The 19,663-nt window shown below is 45.7% G+C and overlaps 2 protein-coding genes across 4 annotated transcripts in view; both read left to right on the forward strand.

The window, feature by feature from the left end:
* Positions 1-18,273, forward strand: part of LOC135391795 (uncharacterized) — a 43,713-nt gene extending 25,440 nt beyond the window's left edge. For both annotated transcript variants that reach the window (XM_064622258.1, XM_064622259.1), the window contains exons 3-15: positions 1,590-1,657; positions 3,890-4,095; positions 4,513-4,685; positions 5,098-5,309; positions 5,380-5,408; positions 5,493-5,551; positions 5,636-5,701; positions 5,893-5,987; positions 7,098-7,204; positions 8,839-9,099; positions 12,185-12,339; positions 13,092-13,311; positions 17,297-18,273. In XM_064622258.1, the coding sequence (XP_064478328.1) occupies positions 1,590-1,657; positions 3,890-4,095; positions 4,513-4,685; positions 5,098-5,309; positions 5,380-5,408; positions 5,493-5,551; positions 5,636-5,701; positions 5,893-5,987; positions 7,098-7,204; positions 8,839-9,099; positions 12,185-12,339; positions 13,092-13,311; positions 17,297-17,475 (1,830 nt within the window). In that variant the 3' untranslated portion in view covers positions 17,476-18,273. The remainder of the gene's footprint in view (positions 1-1,589; positions 1,658-3,889; positions 4,096-4,512; positions 4,686-5,097; positions 5,310-5,379; positions 5,409-5,492; positions 5,552-5,635; positions 5,702-5,892; positions 5,988-7,097; positions 7,205-8,838; positions 9,100-12,184; positions 12,340-13,091; positions 13,312-17,296) is intronic.
* LOC135391792 (death-associated inhibitor of apoptosis 1-like) overlaps positions 1-19,663 on the forward strand; it is a 71,986-nt gene that overhangs the window by 3,108 nt on the left and 49,215 nt on the right. The window lies entirely within an intron of this gene.

Consider the following 19,663-nt stretch of genomic DNA (forward strand, 5'->3'; position numbering starts at 1 on the left):
TTTTTTACTTTTTCCACATACATGGTAAAGCGACCATGGTTTCTCCTCACACCAGAATCGCACTTGTGCACAATGTGTCACCTATCGACAGACTTCTGTTTTTGTTATATACATATGTTCAAGATCTCATTTTCTGGTGGTTCATTGTGGTACCTTAGTGTGTTCTGTAAATGTCTGTCCATATCCCACGCACAGGGTGTTTGTTTTTATTCGCATCACACCAGCGCTCATTTGACAGGTGGGTTATGTTAATTTTCGCAAATACCCCCATCCGTAGTTACAAACATTTCCGACATTTCCTGACGCATGTGTTTGTAACTACGGATCGACTAATTAGCAAAGATTCACATAACCCACCTGCCAAATGAGCGCTAGTCTGTTGCGAATAAAAATGAACATCCTGTATAAAAAGCCGCACGTTGGCGTAACCTTTACGGGCAGGTGTTGGATTGAAGGCCGTAACCTCTAATTAGTGGGTTTCCTTGTAACTTTTATAAAAGGTGTCACTCAGAGGGTACCTGGTAGCTTCTGAAATAGAGGGTAAAATATTGCGATTTTTTACCCTTTACTAAAGGGTACGGAGTTAAGAGTGTAAGCGATTCCTACTTATGTGTAAGTAAATTGTAAGACTTTGCGGTCTCAAAACTGTTTATTTCTGTTCCATTCGATTCTCAATCCCTCTTCCTCCTCCTCTTCCCCGCCCTGCCGGCCCTGAAGGCGCAACTCGTACCACTTCTTTGACATGCCAGAGAGAAACAGTCGCATGTTTTTTATCATGTCATTGTCAGTGGACCAGTGATTGCATTCACACGCATACTCGTAAAATGTTATCCATGCTTCCGGGCTCGTTGTTTGATTGTCAAAAACGTCTGGCTTTATCATCTTGAAGTGAGGGCGAACAGGAGCAGACTGTGAGAGCAGGACCGAATTGAACATTTCCTGACATCGTATGAGTTGCTGACTCTGTGCCTCCACTAACCGAATGAGCGCATCGGTTGCGGAAGGCTGCGCAGCACCCATCAGAGTTGAAGCCTGTGTAGCGACCCTGAGAGCACTTCCGATATGTTCCTCGTAGTCAATGACCCTCATGTTGATCTTCACGGATCCTTCGGTAAGGATCTCCTGCGCCGTTTTCTTGGTTTTTGAAAGCACAAGTTGGCGAAAAGCATCACTGCTCACCGTTCTGGGAAGTTGCACGGCTTCCTCATCCGCCGGCGTACAGCTTGTAAAAAGCAGGTGTCCGGTCGAGTCCGCTTCGGCGTGGAGCTCAACCCACATATTCAGTGTCGGCTGCGCCAATTGTAAGACTTTGCGGTCTCAAAACTGTTTATTTCTGTTCCATTCGATTCTCAATCCCTCTTCCTCCTCCTCTTCCCCGCCCTGCCGGCGCCGCTCACTTACATAAGTATCGAGAGCTTGTGGATGCCCCTGTGAGATTTGGAAAAAGCTCCCCCATCGCCTGGTTCTGCCATTAATCACAGCCCGTTGACATCGCAAGTTGGAGTATTATGGGAAATCCTTGTGTGCAGCAGTCCGGTTTAGTATTCATGGGATGTATTTTAAATTATTCCCTCTCATTTCCTCGGCAGTGTAAGAGACTCACCAGGGACCAGCAGCATCAGGGACGAAGGCAATGTGAACCAACTGCCAGCCAAAAGTAAGAATCTCCACCGTTTAATACACGCACCACATTGTGGTAGGATTCTTCGCAGAACGCTACAGAACATACGTGACTATTACCCCAACTACAGTGGGTCGCTGTGAGCGGCACATTACGCCTACGTGCATTTGTTATTCTTCCTTGCTTAGAGGGGCGTCTTGCCCGTCGTGCTTCAGGTCATATACATACACGTTGTTACAATTAAGATATCTCCGTGGCGTGCCATGAAATGCAGAATGATTAACGACACAAAGCATAAGTGCATTTAGTGCAGTGTCGTTCCCACTACCGAATCCACGAATGTGACATCTCTATTATTATATATGTTTGTTTGTTTTTTGTTTTTGCCAACATCAACATCCCACTAGCGAAAGCGTTTCAAAGAGTGATACTAAACGGTAGACGACTGCGTTTCACCCAGAGTTATTCAGCCTGATCGCTTAATTCATAAAGAAAATGGCATTTTCAGAAAACGAGAAATAGAGGTCATATCAATCATTGCAACAAACAAAGGGGTTTTTGAATAACTTATTAAATTACGAGAAGGAATTACGTGCCATAGCTAATTATTTAGGCCCGAAACTGGGGTATATATGTATGTTCTACAACGCATTGGGGTAGTGGGCCACAACCCGGGTGGCGAATTTCCCCATTCATTATCATCAATTTGTTGTTGTTGTTACAACGAACGTCCTGCTTTCTTCAAAAGAAGAGCTCCACAGGAGCTTTCGCGCATTGAGGTTGCGCAAATTGACGGGGTACTTAACAGCTCGCTGAACAAGTTCAAATTATCATTCGCCATAAAGGACCCCAATCCACAAATTGAAATATGCTATGTAATTCCTTTAGCTCTAGCGAGCGTATTTACCGAAAGTCAATGCTATTCAAGAAGCACAATTCGCTCTAGTATCTGCTTTCCTCCTTGCATTACTTTCGCTACGTCACAGAGCTCCCACTGGTCACAACGTCGCATTCCAGAAACTGGAGCTTAGTGACGCTCCGCGTTCCCTGACCAGTGAGGGGTCCCCGTTGTGTACACTGTGTGTATACTGCACTGGGGGGTGCGTACCGGTTCTGGTAACACCGCGGTGAGGTCTCCAGAACGCACGCTGGGCTTTCGAAATGGCACTGCCACTAGCGGATGTTGATTATCGTTCGCGGAGCACCACAACGCCGAAGATTGCCAACTGGCGACTGAAATGAAAAATTAGTAATAATTGGGTGTAGATTTACAGAAATGAAACATTGCCCACTGTTAATATGGTTTGGACGTGCGAACTTGCCCGTTTGTAATAAACTGCCATAAACATCCTGTATTGTGAATGATTGGACGCAACGTCAAAATGACGTGCAGCCTATTGTCGGCAAGGCACCGAATGAGCACGATAGAGTGCAGAGAATAACTTGTCGGTTTTCCAGCCATTGTGTACTTTTTGCGCCAATCTTTCAGAAAACGTTCACCTTTGGCGACATAGCACAGGGCACCGAAAAATGAGTGCACATTGTCTTCCTGATTTATGTGCTCCTAATACGCACCAAAACATCGTGCAGCCCGGTGTGCTGTAACTGAACGTTGTTAGCAGTCATGTATTGCAGTCGATGTCGCTTTTGAATTGCGCCTAGTTAATTAATTAGGGGGATATGTTTATTATATAAAAAATAGGAGGAAAGGTTAGCCTGCGCTACGGCGGCTTGCTATTCCCAGGAAAGAAAGGGAAAAACAGAAAAAGAAAGATAAAAAAAATTAATTCGATTAGATTAATTACTTCCCGTTTAAAACGCCGACTAGAATGTCGAGTTGTCAATTGGAAAATTTTATATATAGTCTAGCGGAACACCTCGACCCTTAAGGAAACATATTCAGAGTTAGCTAATCAGGCTCAGTTGATTAATAAATTTCAAGAATAACGACTGTCATCTGTGATAATACACGACTGGCAAGAACATTGTTGGTTTCATTGTCGTAGACGCTCCGTCTCCTAGCTCGCGGCATTCCTGTATGAAGGAATTGCGTGGCTTTTTGCACGTTGCCTTGAGTGGTTGACAGTTTGAAGTTTTCTTTACCGAGAGGTTGGACACAAACACAAGCTAAGCAGACGATGTCAGATGCTTGCTTACGAATCATAAACAAACATCTGACATCGTTCATGATACCCATCTGTTGCTATATCGCCGCAAACATGGCAACTCGACTAACCTACGTATTAACTCGAAATTATTCATTTACAGGTGCATACCATCCTTCAGCGTCTCATTTAGTATTCCTGACGACTTCAAGCTCTTGGGAAACGCATACGACTTGTTCCTAGGACTATGCCCTCCGAAGCACCCGAAATTCAAAAATATCGCCACACGTCTAGGAAGCTACCGCAATGCAAGCGGCATTTACCAGAAAAGCAGAGGCCCTTTATCAGAAGCTGGACTGTTTTTCAGCGGTGAGATATGTCTACCTTACAGTGACCTGTACATGTGCGTATCATGCATATTTGTCATCAAAGTGCTGTCATCAAATCAAAGTGTTTTCAAGAAAATAGTTCAATGATATTTTATGTATGAAAATACTTCGTAATTTTTAATTTTTTTTCAAGGGTAATGTGCTGGCTCCCTTGCTTTCGTTACTGGTGTTCTTTGTCCTTCTGCGTGAGATGTTTGAAATACTAGCCATTGTCTGTTTGTTATGTTTTCCATTGATGACTGCCGATAGTTAGCTTGGGTTGTGTATATAATACTGGATCGATACCGTTACCACCGGTATACTAAAACTCGCTATATTGACCTAACTACAAAATCACCGGGAAAGGGGTTAAAAAATCCTTCCCAGTTTCACTCTTTTCTCTGTCCACATATTTCAGGTGACATTGTGACTTGTTTTCACTGTGGTGGTGCTCATGGAGAGTGGAGAGAAGGAAATGACCCACATGTCGAACACAGCCGCTGGTATCCAGAGTGCCTATTCACCCTATTCACATTGGGGAATAATCGGGTGTATTTCATCTGCGGTGAACACCGTAACCATCTGAGCAGGGTAAATGCTCCCTTTTTTTTTTTTTTTTGTCTCGTTCTGGATTCACTTGAGTTTTGAACTGTTTCCAACGCACTACTCTGTATAAAAGTTACATGCGCCAACAAAGTAGACACCCTAATCCATGTTTTCCATGTTTTTTTTTTCTTGCTTAGTTGCTTGTTAATTTCCTTATTTATTTACAATCGATAGATGCCATCTTTCAGTGAAGAGATTTCTAGGAATGCAACAAGATGTGTTGGTTTCACTGGAAACTTGTCGAAACATGTTCATGTCCGTCTTCGACTGTTTCGCGTTGCTTCGACATGTTTCATGAATTCTACGAAATTATTATCTACCGCTTTTTGGTCCCGCCTTTATGAACATCCTCTGTGTACGTACCGGTCCCTAGCTTACTTTTCGCCTCGTTATTTAGCTTGCAGAACGCGGACGTACAGAGACTTCTGTGAAGGCGCTAGTGGACGCTCGCTTTGGCAGTGAAGACATCAGTTTTTATGAGGCTTCAGGAATTAAAGTACAAGTCCTGTACCTCGCAGCATCTTCGCTGAGAGAGGATGCTTCCAAAGGTGACATCGAGGCGAAACTCTCTGAGCTTATCGACTTCAGACTGGAGATTGATTGGAAAACGTATGTGTACACTGCTTGTGCTGGCCCGCACACCCCTGTTACGATACTGAACTCGGATTCATTCTTACAGAATAGCACGTGACAAGCAATGCTCAGATCGTAAGTCAAGGACATTATCCGCCTCCATTAGAAACTCCTGGCATAACGTGTGTATGAATAACGTGATTATTTTTTTGCTCGCAGGCAAGTTGGACATGTCCACGGTATGTGCCCCGCATGTCCTGGATATGTTACAACCTGAGGTAAGTGATGACGCATTTTTTCACGTCACAGTTCATGATATGTAATGTCTACCTTTACTATCGGCGTTACACTGAAATATGCAGGGAAGAAATGAACGCATTCACTTCGAACCTCGTGATCCTCAATGGCATCCTCCCGTCACATTCCTGGTACGTTATTGTCATGGACAACCATTACGGAAGTGCAGAGCGCGACCGAAAATTTACGTTCATACATTGTGGGGGGATGCCACACCTTTAGCCTATACTATTTAGAGCTGCTTTACTACCCATATGTAGATGAAAAACATATATTTATCGGGAACATACGCTCAGTCTGAATTATGTCTCTCATAACGCAGGAGCAGCGAAGGCCCAGCCGCCAGCGTTCCCAACCGTCCGAATCAGCAGATCTGACTGGTTGCTTCGAATATTTAAACCGCTCCAGGTACCCCGAGTAAGTATATAGTAATGTTGGAAAATGTTACGATATGTTAAACACAACACAAGGCACATAATTACAAAGGGTGGAAGATCGTCTAAGAGATCCATTGAGTGATCCACGCGTGCATCGTTCGCAGTGAAAGCAGGTCACCCCATGTAGCGGAGGCACTGTCCTGCTTTTTCCTAATCAGATTTGATGGTAGCCAGCCATAGGGTGACTTCGCCAGTAATCCTGGCGGTTACCGTGGTACAGTGATCTCCCTATGAAGACTACTGAGGGATGCTCGCATGTTTTCTGTGGTGGGTAGTTCTGCTGGTCTACGCAAATTCCAAGAGCAAGAGAGTTAGCACACCCCACGTTCGTATGTGCCACCACCATCTCTCTCTCCTCTTTGCCCCTCCCCTCTTCTCCCTACACTCTTAAAAATGAACTTCACCGCATAGCACGCTCCTAGCCAACCATCATCTCGACTGATATCGTTATCTGCCCTGATTTGTTGGAAACGGGAGGCGTACGCCTTTTTTGCGACACTTATGCTGTTCATAAGTGTCACAAAAAAGGCGTACGCCTCCCGTTTTCAACAAATCAGGGCAGATAACGATATCGGTCGAGATGATGGTTGGCTACGAGCGTGCTATGCGGTGAAGTTCATTTTTAAGAGTGTACTATGGGTGCACCGAGCCGCCCCTCCGGAGCAAGCTGACCTCAGCTTAACCCTACATCACCTCACCCCACCCACGACCACCATGGTTGAGAGCGCTGATCAGGGTGTACACACGTGCACGCACAAAACGAGAAAAGGATGACAAGATGGATTGGCACACCTAGGAGTCCTGGCTAATAGGGTTCACAAACATCATTCCAACGCTCTAAATTCCATCTTTTCCTTATTTTATTTTTGGTGGCTGGGCGTAATATGTTCCTAAATCGAGGTCGAAAAGGCTTGGGTACCCACAAAACGTGGTCGCTGTTGGAAATCGAGGGTTCAGAAGCCGAAGACAAAATACACAGCAAATGTTTCGTTGCGTGGTATACCGTTCACAAAACGGGGGAATCCATAAATCGAGGGTTCACAAACTGAGGGTTGACTGTGTATCGGTTTGGATCAATTATTTCACGCAGGTACGCGGACCCGTCGAAAAGGTTGGCAACATTCGACCACTTCCCGCACACTCCCACGGAGCTCCTGAATCCTGGAAGTATGGCTAACGCTGGATTGTTTTACGTAGGTAAGCCCACACCGGGTCCTGTCTAACCAATTTGTAGCTGTTATTTATTTTCGTTTGCTTAAGGGATAGTAGTTTGTTTGTTTGTTTGTTTTTTCATAATCTCTGTCGTGATCGGTGCGTCGTGTGACCACGGAAGTCTTGCGCTACTGGAGCCGGTACAGTCCGGTACAGTCGTTTTCTGTAATGAAATTGGCCTTTTATCAAGGGGTAGTCAATGTAGACTCGTTTAATCTTGACCTTCCTCATCATGGTTGTACTACGCAGTGCCTTGAATATCGTTCCAATGGCCACAAGGGAAAATGTGGCGAGTTCCCTGAATTAGCTGATAACTGCATCTGTTTCTAACTACACGGTGAAACCAAATGGTTAGATTACAAGAGTACTTTTTTTTTCTTTTTTTTTTTTTTGCTCCTCCACTTTCTGAGCAGCGTTAGGTCTCCTAAAGCAGTTGTGAAACTCGCCTCCATAAGCTTTTCGCCCATAACTTTGCCGCGTTGTACGACAAATATCGTGCACCCAGGCGAGAGAGCAATGGTCGTAGCTAGTGGAGAGCTAACGAGGGAGGTATTTGAATTGCACGCGCTCCAGAATGCCTCACACTCCTTCTTAGGTCCCGAAAGAGAATCAGTGAGATAAACATGATGGAAAGTAATTGTTATGAGGTTGGAACATAGGAAGGGACAAACACAACACAAGCCACCAGCTCCTATGACACACTGGTTAGGATGACGCAGGTTCGAATCCGCGCTCCGACTGCTCTGTCTGGGGTTTTCTTGGGGTTAAACCAAGGATGTACCCCGTTTCCCCGTATTTTTCCCTTTTCGTCTAATAAACATATCCCCCCCCCCCCAAGGATGTACAGAATCAGTGAACTGTTTACGTAAGGCGCTACTGCGTTTCCCGTTCGGTATAGAGGCAGAACGGCGGTGAAGCGGCTGTCTCATCATCCAACGCGTATACATATGTAAACAAAAACACACTATATCGGCATTTGGTTTGCTAGCACTCTCGCAACGACAGACATATCGTCACCTTCAGCTACTCGAAAGCGACGTGGGTTTCTGTGTGGGAGCGTGCGAACTGGACACACATACTGGGGTATACATCAAGAATATAGCGGGGGGGGGGATATATTTATTAGACAAAAGGAAAAAAAACGGGGAAAGGTCAGCCAAACGGGACGTCGGCTTGCTATTCCAGAAATAAGAAATAATAATAAATAAATAAAAAGAAAAGATAAGAATTAAAGAAAGAAAGAAATAATAATAAATAAATAAAAAGAAATAAAGAAAAGAAAAAGAATTAGGAAATACCGAAAAACTAACAAATGATGAAAGGAGGATGAGGTAGATTAAAGACAAAGATGACAAAAAAAAGATGACTAACAAACGGTGAAAGAATGATGTGATGAATCACAGAAGATGACTTTAAAAGGAAAGCATGAGGTTAATGCGTTGAGGGTGAGAGTGGGGCACAGAAGAATGAGATTGCACGTCTGAGTTCACAGGCGAATAGAGAAGAATATAGCGTCCGCTTAGCAACGGGGCGTTGATGGTACCGATAATCGATCGTGTCGAATTTTTGCTTCAATTTTCGTAGTTCATAGGCTTACGTATCTTCCTCGTTTCCTGCAGGAGACGTCACGACAGATTATGTGCCCGTGGTGCCATCCGACCGAACAGCAGACGTAACTGGGCCACAGAACTCGGGAACCGTCCAGCGCCAAGAAGTTAACGGAGCGACATACCAGACTGAGAGGCAAATTATACCACAGAACGAACCAGTACAGCGCATGTACGCAAAGTTGGCAGACAGAGTGGCATATTTTCAATCCTACCAAGAAACTGCAAAGGGAAATACGCAAAAAATGGCGAAGGCGGGCTTCTTCTACACAGGTAACGATCTTATTTCTGTCGAGTTTCATGGAAAATAAACGTGCATGGGCAGAACAAAATGGGTGGAAAACAAACGTGCACGGGTACGGGCAGATTAGAATATTGAAGTCGTCCTGTGAGACAAAGGATACCTTTGTGATCTTTATACCAGCGGAAATTCTCAAGGTGTGGAGACTTCGGCGACAGGTATCTGCATGTCTTTAATCCAGAACTTCTTAGCTCTGTTTAGTTCCTCCGCCGTAAGAGGGCCCGCCTGTTTATGACCCTTCAGATTCTGCACGTAGCGGTGAACCCATGCCGTAACCCTAACGAGTCTGTTTGCTGTGCTGTATCGTTCTGGTGAAACAAAACTCGGGGATGCGGTGACTATATAGTGCCGTATGTAAAATATCGTTTTCTTCCGCCTCTCCTTCAGGGTATGTGACTGGAAGTTCCGTGGCGAATGACCGCGCGAGGCCAGTCTTCTTGATGTTTCAGCCACACAGGGCCACACTACCACAATGCACTGTTTCGTAGTAGGTTCGCCGCGACACCTTGGGTTAGGAGATCAGCCGGATTGCTCTCGCCGGGGCAATGCCTCCACTTTACTGGGTTTCTTCTCGGTAGAGAAAAAGGAAGAAGAGACTAGTTGACGGGGGGGTATTGAAGTAGCTTGCCGTTGTTGGCCACACTCAAGTGGGCATCGTCACGACTATAGCTAAAATAAATAAAGAGGGGGAGAGTGGAGTTGACGATTTCAGAGTGAGGCATAGACAGGATGACCGATACTGATGGGACGAAGGTACACTGTAGATGAGAGGTACTCTAGAGTGGTCGTTCAGCGAGTCCCGTTTCTGGAAGAAAACGCACAAGGTCGCGAGTTTTTGTAAGTCGTTTTGCATAAGAACCTTCGGGGACGAGGACGTCCGTCAGTATGCCAGGCCTCGCGTAGGGAAAGTGAGCTTCCCGCACAGTATGGTATGCGCGGCATTCTGTCAGGATATGTGCGATAGTCTCCGGATGATTACAGTGATCGCAGCTGGAGTTCTTCCTGGAGCCGATCTTGAACATTTGCAAGTTCGTGAACGTAGATCGCGTGCGTAACCGATGGAGCATTGTCTGCATAACACGGGCAAGATCTTTCGTGGGAAGAGAGTGTCGATGATTCTGCGTGATGTCGTGTATGCCAGGATGACGCACTTCAACTAGCCTTCTGACGGCCACGTGCCTGTCCGTGTCAATGACGGCGCATTGCAGCCCATAATTTTTCGCTGATTCTGCGAAGCAGGTTAAGCATTTTCTTTCCCTTGCAGATAGTCTCGTTCACTTGCTTAGACCAGTGTAACGCGCTATCGATAGCGACACCAAGATATTTACATGACGCGCATTTGGGATGGGAGTGTTATTAATGCTGAGGCTAGGGAAATCTTTGCCCACATGTTTTCCATGGGAAATGCAAACCATGCATTTTGACTTCTCTGGCGACGCTTCCAGACCTCTCGCAAGCAGTGCTGCATTGAGCCCATGCAAGGCAATATCAGCTGTGTCACGAACTTTCTCCTTGTTCGTTCATACGATGCGGAGACAGATGTCGTCCGCATAGATGGTGTGATGAAGGGCGTACGGTGTAGGTCGGATTCCTAGGTGTACCCTGGCCATGATTAGGTTGAATAGTATATGTGATAGAACGCTGCCTTGTGGGACTCCTCGCTCAAACTTCGTCATGGAACTAATACACCCGCGGACGGAAACGTCAAACGTTCAGTTGGATAGAAAGTCACAGAGATATCCCAGCAGGCGGCCAGTGACTCGAGCTGCTTCGAGTGCAGCTAGACATGCCGAGTGCGTTACCGAGTCGTACGCCTTCTTCACATCAATGAAGAAAGCGAGAGCAAACTCATTGGACTCCCTCGCTTGCTCCAGGCTAGTAGCCACTTCAGGAATTGCGTCAGACGCGCTCCAGCCCTTCCGTAATGCTGTAATGTGATCTGGGAAACGATTGCCTCGCTCCAGGACCCAAGCGAGCCTGCCTTTTGTGAATCATACGGTCCAATAATTTGCCAACGCACGAGGTTGAAATTTGATGGCCAGCCGATAAGGTATACTATCACTGATTCTTCGGCGCAATAATAGGTTTGCACCTCCCATGGGCTGCTCGGGTCACAGATTTTAGTTAGCGCACTGTTAACTGATTCTTATGATAAGAAATGTGTTCAAGCGTAAGTTATATGTAGATCACAATGGTGTGCTGTGCTTTCCCAAGCCATAACATCATTCTTGGGAAGTGGCCATACGCTCCAATAGTGTGGGACCTGCTCATGGAGTACCAGAAATAATCTACAGTGATATAAGTGATGTTGGTCATGACACCACACACATTCAATGGGTGGAGCCTCGGACACACAAGTATTTGAGGTAACAAACGAATCCGCGGATGAAGTAATGGATAATATATTTCACCTGCCGAGAGCAAATCATCTCGTTACATATTCCAAGCAAAATTTTTCGTTGCCGCCATTGTGATCACCTACACACGTGGAAAACATTTTGAAATAGTAGTAAGCAACGTAGCCAGGAAAACATCTCCGGTTCAGCTTTTTGAGAGATGATGGGGAATGATGGGTAGATGATTTTACCCTTGTTCTCTCCCTCTTCTCTGTGAGACCAGAGTGAACGATATACAAGCAGACAGTCGCCACATGGGATAGACCTGAAGATGAAATCCGAAGTACGATCAATAAATGTCACGACATACTCATACATCTTGGCGCTGGTTTCGTATGAACGTCATGTCACGTACGTAAGGCTGAGTCAGGAAATTGTTCATTTCTACTCCGATTGAGCAACCACAGCTCATAAAAGGCACCAGCAGTGCGACGGCAATGGCTGCCCCCTCGGATTTCTGCTAGGTGATATGCTAGCTGCCATCTCTTCACCGTTTGTGGCAGCCTAACTGTCATCTGCCTACAGTGCTAACGATAAGGAAGAGTAGGGAGTCTCCAACACCATCCCTCGAAGCCGCTGCACTCCAAATCACTCTGCTCCATATAACAAGAAAATCAGATCCTGTTGACAAGGAGTACTAACCGTAGTGGTATTCACGCAGGCATTGAGGACCGTACGACGTGCTTTCAGTGTGGAAACAGCTTATGCAGATGGGACGTTAACGATGACCCACAGGTCGAACACGCCAAGTGGTTCCCGGGCTGCCGGTTGCATAACGAGGACATCATCGATGCTCTGCCTTGGCGTATTGGCGAAGTATGTTGCATTGAAACATTCCATAATTCGGTGACGAATAATCATTTCAGTGTACGACTCAGTACCACTTCAGAGAGTTGTAGTACATCGTACGCTATCGCCTTTGCCTACGTAAGGGATAGCATTGATTGGGCTGCGCACGCCCATAACGGAAAGGGAACTTCGCGCAGTGCGTAACCACCAACGCTATTTGATACGTACGCTATCGCCTTTGCGTACCATGTACTAAAACAATCTCTTGCATCAGGGAGGAAGAGGGTTACGTTCGGGCAGTGATAGGTTTGAGCCGGCAATGGAACATCGCTTCTGCGTCAAACACAAAATTTTTTCATTTGTTCTCCTTTACCCCCTATCCAACTCTTCAAACTAATTTCTCGTGATTAAGACCCTGCTCATTCTGCCAGCGATTCTGCCAGCGCCAAAAGTGATGTAAGACGAGACAGGACATAGCGCTTTGTCCTGTTTCGTCTTGTATCGCTGGCACAATGAAGATATTCATACCAACTAGCTCAGTTTGCTTCTTTCTTACTCACCGCGTTTGGCACACAAAGTTGCTTTTCTCGCGTCTTCGTTATATGTATAGCAACTGACATAATCTTGTCACGCCATATTATTCCATTTATGGTTGAACTGTGGCAGCCGTATGGCAGTAAGAACAGCTAAGGTCGACTTCCTTGAGTCGTCGCCTTCGTCTATTTCCGTTACAGAGTCCAAACATGTTTTTAAGCAACTTCCGCCGGTTCTTCTTACAGGAACAGGAAGCAGAAATGAGCCAGCCTGACGGGTTTATCGCAACGATGATGCCCGATCTGATGTCATCAGATGTTGTTCGTCGTCTGCTATCACAAGGCATTCCAGAGAGACTCATAGAGATGGCGATTGAAACACGGTTAAACAACACTGGGTTGATTGACGTTTTGGACGAACAGGACGTCCGCAGAGCAATACTAGAGGTTTCACCACATGTTCCTCGTGAGTACTGGGTCAATGTCTGGGATGTCAATACGACGCAATGAACAGCTGATTATTTATGGATGCGTTCATTTGTTGTGCTCGAGCTATTTGAGAGCCGAGAGAATGGGTTCTGAGTAGCAAAAATGGCGCGGGGTTGCTCTAGTGACGTCATCTTCGTGACAGAAGCTCTAGAATTCGAGAATTGAACATTGGAGGTGCTCGAGAGTCGACTCCCAGCTACTCTCCTTTCCGTGTCAGTCGCGAGAGTCCATGACCTATGGGGACTCTGGCACGTCACTGCCTCTATAGTTGCACGTCGCGCGAGGTCAATAAACGAACAAAACCTTTACCTGTCGCAGAAGGTGGTCGCTTGATGCAGACATGCCTTGTCGTCATCGTCAGTGACTCTCCACTAGAACTGTGACAGACGTCGAAGCCACCTGTTGAACAGAAGCTGTTGTAGCACCTTTTAAGAAACTTTCGAAACTCGACTTTCGAGTTTCGAAACCTTCGAAACCTTCGAAAACTTTCGAGTTTCGAAACCAGCTATCGGCGATCTACCATGTCACGTAAGCCCTGCATATTAGACATCTTATGTCCACCCTAAAGAACAGATAGGGGAGGGGAACTTTGCCATAGCGACTGTTCTATATCTTGGCCAGTTCGTTCGACCCTGTTTAGACAAAGGCAGCTAATTGCCGCCCGTGACGTCATGACGACGAGCGCAGCCAGTGGGAAGTGCGAGAACTGCCGTACAAATTAGTCGTAGCAGGATAGGCGACTGTGACATAAAACATGTCTGCATGCATGAAGATAACCGTAGTCGTAGTCGCGCCTACGAGCTACAGCCACAGGGAGAACGTAGTCCGCATGTCACAAGTCGGGCATACGGGGATACGGATGGCAGGCGGACGGGGAAGCCAATTAGGTGTACGGTCTACGATTGTACACTGGTGTGCGATTTACGTGTATGCTCTGAAACCATGCCAAGGTGCCCAAAGCAGGACGACCCCCCAAGTGTTCTCGCAGCAGGCTCAGTGCACAAGCAATGTTTTGAAGCACGCGAGCCCACTACATTTGAGTCAGAGGCGTCCTGTGGCCGCCTAAATCAATTTGAGGCCTCTTCAGATTTATTGGCGGAGTTTCCCCTGTAGGAGTTTCCTTGGCCCGTATATATTCTGGTGACGGCTTTTCAGCGTTAAAAAATATCTTTTTTTTTTTAACGACAGCCTTCGCCGTCTCAGCTTTACGCTTTCCTACATGACGCCACTGAGCCGTCAAAAATTGACCGTTTTCTTAACGCCATTCTGGCGTGACGCGTTTTCGCGTGACGGCAATACAACGTTCAAAGCACTCGTGATTTCGACGGCTATACGCCGTCAGGACGTAGCTGGCGTTTACCGGAACCGGCATCGCCGATTCACGGTCTAGCATCGTGACCAGTGGTGGAACCAGTGCTCTGGTGTCTTCCAAGCAACCAGCCAAAGGTATTTGCCACTCGCCTAGAATAGATCAAGCTTAAAGGGGCCGTAAACACGTACAAAAGGTGCACATTTCTTTGTGTTATATTATTGGAACTTAGGCAGTGAAAACTCCTTGCAATTACTAACGCTCAAAAACAAAAGGCGCTTGCATACGGATGAAATATTCACTGCACTCTTTCGCATTTTAGCTCCGCCCCGCGCTCTAACTTTACGTCATTTTGACGTAGCGCTTTCCCCACCAATTACGATTGAGTGTTCCACGTATGATTTTATTTCAAATGCGGAATTGGACTAGATGAACGTGAATCCTCTTCTATTCAAAATCTAAACAGTTGCAGCTTCAAACTGAGAAAGAAATGCGTATAATTTAGGTATCATACGCGCACTACGTTTTCTGGGCACACCACGAGCGCGAATGAATATCCGGGACTACAGTTCCGGAATCTTCGGTAGGTGCGCGATGGAACATCTTCGTCATCTTCGAATGGTTCCGACAACTGGGCTGCCGTACTTTGATTTGAGCCACGCGGCATCGCGTCACCAGCTCGCGTGGTACAGTGGATAGCGTGCTGGCCATGTCACGTCGTGACTGAGAGGAGCCCGGGTTCGAATCGCGTCACGTGATAGCAGCCCAGGTGTTGACGTTTGCACCAGGCGGAGATGTTGATGATGTCATGACGTTAAATTTCGGAACCACGGAGCGCGAAACGTCGTTTCACACAAAGAAACTGAGCGCTCCGACTCACAGCTGATAACGAATTATGTTTATTGGCTGGTAATTTGAAACGTCATGTGCGCAGCTCGGCCCCCCGATTGGACGGCAAAACGCTACGTAGCCATGTGACGTATGCGTTGTGGAGAGAGGCTCGCTGGTTACTCATCTTTGAAAGCAGTTATACGGGTCAATGAGCTGGCACAAGCCGAACGAAATGTATATTTGGGTATTATGAGCTGCGTTCTTTCATGGGGTATCATTATTTCAGAAATGTTTGGTGGCCTGTTTACGGCCCCTTTAAGAGGCAAAGTGCAGAATGGCGCAAAAACGAAACTTAACAATGCAAACTTAATATGTGTATTATATTTATTAGACGCCGTTTTTACATTGCCAGAATGCATGATGTGTTAACGTAGTTATACAGCATGGTTAACGGTTGCACGAACAGTGGAAAGAAGTCACATGGGTCATTTTGCACATGTGGAGCTACAGGCACTAACTATTTCGGACGCTGAAGGAACACAAGGAAAGAATATTACACGTTGACTAACAAAATGACATTTCATCACTTCGTAAAATTTATGAAACTCACCAGAAACACTGTGCTGCTCATTTATAACTGCATGCACCTGGTTCAGCGCTCCTGTGGTTGGATTTGTACTTTACATTTTTAACGGGCAACAATAAACACACGATGAAATAATCACCCTAGGTAAAATAATTGTACCTGTAGTCACTTCAATGCTGATGCCAGCCTCATCCCTCAAGTGAGCTGTAAGTACTTCAGTAAAGGACGGCGTGCCCTAGAAATGCAACATGTCGCACTTAGAACATTTTTAGAAGTCGAAATGCATAGCAGAAGGTCTAGCACATGCTATTAGAGCTGCAGCGCTCGAGACAATTTTCTCGAGATGTACTCTTCGCGAACCGAACCGCTTACCCAAGAGCATGTGCGCTGTCGGGGGATGGCCACTGTAAACGGGGGTTGGCGCATGCAGGAACTGCAGGTTTAGTTTTGACTTTGAGTAGTTATTGTACTTAATATTTGCTGTGTTAATTGTATCTCTCCTGTTACGGCTTGTCAAGGGCCAACAGTATTTATAAAAAAATAATAAAAAAAACACAAGTCAGGGCTGGGGGGTGCCTGCATAAGACAGCAATTCCCGCTGGGCGAATTCCGAACAGTCGCGGTTCCCTTCCCTGCGCTCTCCTCGACTTAAGGTTCCTTAAGGGAAGACCTTAAGAGTTTCCTTAAGGGAAGACCTTAAGAGTTTCCTTAAGGGAAGGGTCCCTTAAGGAAACCCTTAAGGTCCCTGTTAGTGTACTCCATATCCTTCGGTGGTAGCCCGTCACCGCATTTAAATAGATTTTGTACCTACGACACGCAGAAACCCATTTCATTGACAAGCTTCTCTTCTTCTTCGCAATGTTCACCAACCTACGGAAGCTGAAATTGCACTCACCTTCCAAACACGTCGAGACTGCGAGCGTTTTGAACCGCCAAAAGTCAGAACAAACGCAGAGCGCAGGCTGTGCGCATGCCACAACAAGCCAGAGCGCGCCCTGTCCCTCTCTGCACCAAGTTTCGGCGTTAGTTTCAAAGGCGTCACACGCTGACGTCGGTATAGCATCCCATTGCCTGTGGTGATCTGACGCTGAACCGCTGCTCGGCGATGCAGATTTCGACGCTGATATTAAAAATGACGGAGAAAAAAGTAGCCTCACGCGGCTTCTACGCGGCTTCAGATTAAGAGTGTACATTTGTGCTCTACAGTTTGCCATAATATCTCTTTTCTCATTCCAGAAGTTGATAGCCGTGGTCTCAGCATGTGCGTTATGTGTGGGAGAGAAGACAGACGCACGGTTTTTTTTCCCTGCAGGCATTTTGTGGCCTGCAGAGGATGTGCCTCGCATTGCACAGCATGTCCTTCCTGCACCCGTCCGATTACAACCAAAGGGGATGCTTTCTTGACCCCAAGATGATCTTTACGGGCAACTTGTATTTGAGTTTCAGTGGGAAATGAAGAAAAGGACAGATCGAAATCTATGAATGAGTTCTACATCTGAAAACATCGTGGTCAACTAACATTAACTGCTGCACACTGAATGCAAGAAAATTGCACTTTGATTATGTGCCATCTGCTATGCAGATAAATCATGGGCATGTAACTGAATGTGAGAACATCTTATATGAAAGACTATATGAGCGTGAAAGGCTACGCAAAAACGGATAAGGCCTTATGATAGTCTCTGCTGAGCATTCAAAACATTGCAAAAACCTGTACACAATCAAATGCCCGCTCATAACGTATATTGATAACGTGTATTTGTCCTAGCAATGATATTCAGTGATAGAAGAATGATTGTGACTGGTAACAAACTTAGGAACAACAAAAGCGCCGTCCCGAACCGGCACGGCACAGAAATCACGAATCATCACATACTGTTGTCGAGCATTAATCCTTCAAAATCCCAAAGCAACCATGAAACTATTTGTCAACATACGTGCGTACATCTCAGTTGCTAACGCACTAGTCACTTACAAGACAATGAAAACGATCTAGGATAACGCATTAACGTGCAGAAGAAAGACTAGAGAGCATTGATGATCTACAAGTACGCCATGAATAGGTAAATAACGCGTCCTGGAGTAGCGGGTCCTGAGTAGCTGAGACTAAGATTTCCATTTTTTATTTTTGTTTCCCACTCAGTCAGACAATAAATATCAATTGAAACAAACAAACAACAAACTGAATGTACCATAAGGAACCCCCCCCCCCCCCCCAACAAAAAAGAAAAGAAAAGAAGTGGTTGAACCCCGAATATATATTTGGCGTACAAAATAAATGGAATAAATAAAAAATACCCGTTTCAATTGTATTTCAATCAGCAACACAGGACAAAATATATTGAAAACGCTTACCACGCAGCAGGTTGTAGCGTGTCCGCTTCTGCTTTGAGACACGCCGCTCCAACCAGGTGTCATACTCTACGCTGTAGCTGTTGCTTGCTTGCATTTGAAAACAGCGCCGTAATCCTTCCGGTACTACACTACTCTCAGATGACGATCAATGACTTGTAGAACTACAAATCATTGACAAATCATACAAATGGGGCAACAAAAGAAAGGACACGCTGTTGCTGCGCCTGTCGTATAGCGAAGCGTAGTATCAAGGTAGGTGTAAACACATAGCGAAAACCAGCGACAATACCAAATTAGACGTATCGGCACGGCTATTTTCATGCAAGCGATCCAAGGTGTTGGCAGTAGAAGTACAATTCTAAACACAAATATTTACAACATGCGCATTGTATATGATGTGTGTACTAATAGTTTATGCATAATTTCAATGTAGTAAACCCCGTCTCAAAACTCATACGTCTATACGACAGAATCGTGAATAGACATAGCAGAGTGGCCTTCAGTATCTTGCTCCTCTGCGCATGTGTCACAGTATAGGCTTGTTTATCCCTGTACCCGTGCGTTCGAGGCATCGTGATACGCGGTGAGTTCACGTTTTTCTTTTTTTCTTTTTTTTTTGCGCGATGTGCACATCTAGGAGCGGTATAGGCCGAGATTAACATATATGAACATTTCCGGCCCGGGAAAATGTGCTTGTACAGGTAACTGAATTACAGCTACAATTAGTACGCGAATAAATTGGCTAAGTTACAAGTACAATCTCTCCCCACAAATAGTAACTAGTTAGGTTACTCTCCAGAGCGGCGAAAAGACTCTGAAAATTTTTATTCTAGCTGCTTCACTTGTGCAATGTCAACTACTTGTGCAGGTTATGCTTGAACGACAGCTACTACGCGAAGTTTGTCTCTGTAAGAGTGTCCCGCTTTGTTTCAGAGCATCCCTGCGAAAATGCTGAACAGATGCTCAGCCGGTGCGCTCGAAGAGACCAACGCTCCTTCTGTATTGCACTTAGGATCGCTGACCACGGAACAGTCCTTCCTATCATCAGAGATGATTCCGTTTTATATTGTGCAATACCAAAATGAACTTTAATTTGAGTCTCTTCAATACAGTGTAAGCGTTGTAGATCTGTGCGAGTGTACTTGGAGCTTATCCTCTCATAGTGAAGTAGAGACAAACTGAGGGGCTCTTCTCAGTGCGGAAATAGCTGCACGGTTTCTACGTACCCTTTCTTTTGGAGCTACGGGC

This window comes from Ornithodoros turicata, chromosome 4 (assembly GCF_037126465.1).
Source record: "Ornithodoros turicata isolate Travis chromosome 4, ASM3712646v1, whole genome shotgun sequence".
NCBI lineage: Eukaryota > Metazoa > Arthropoda > Arachnida > Ixodida > Argasidae > Ornithodoros > Ornithodoros turicata.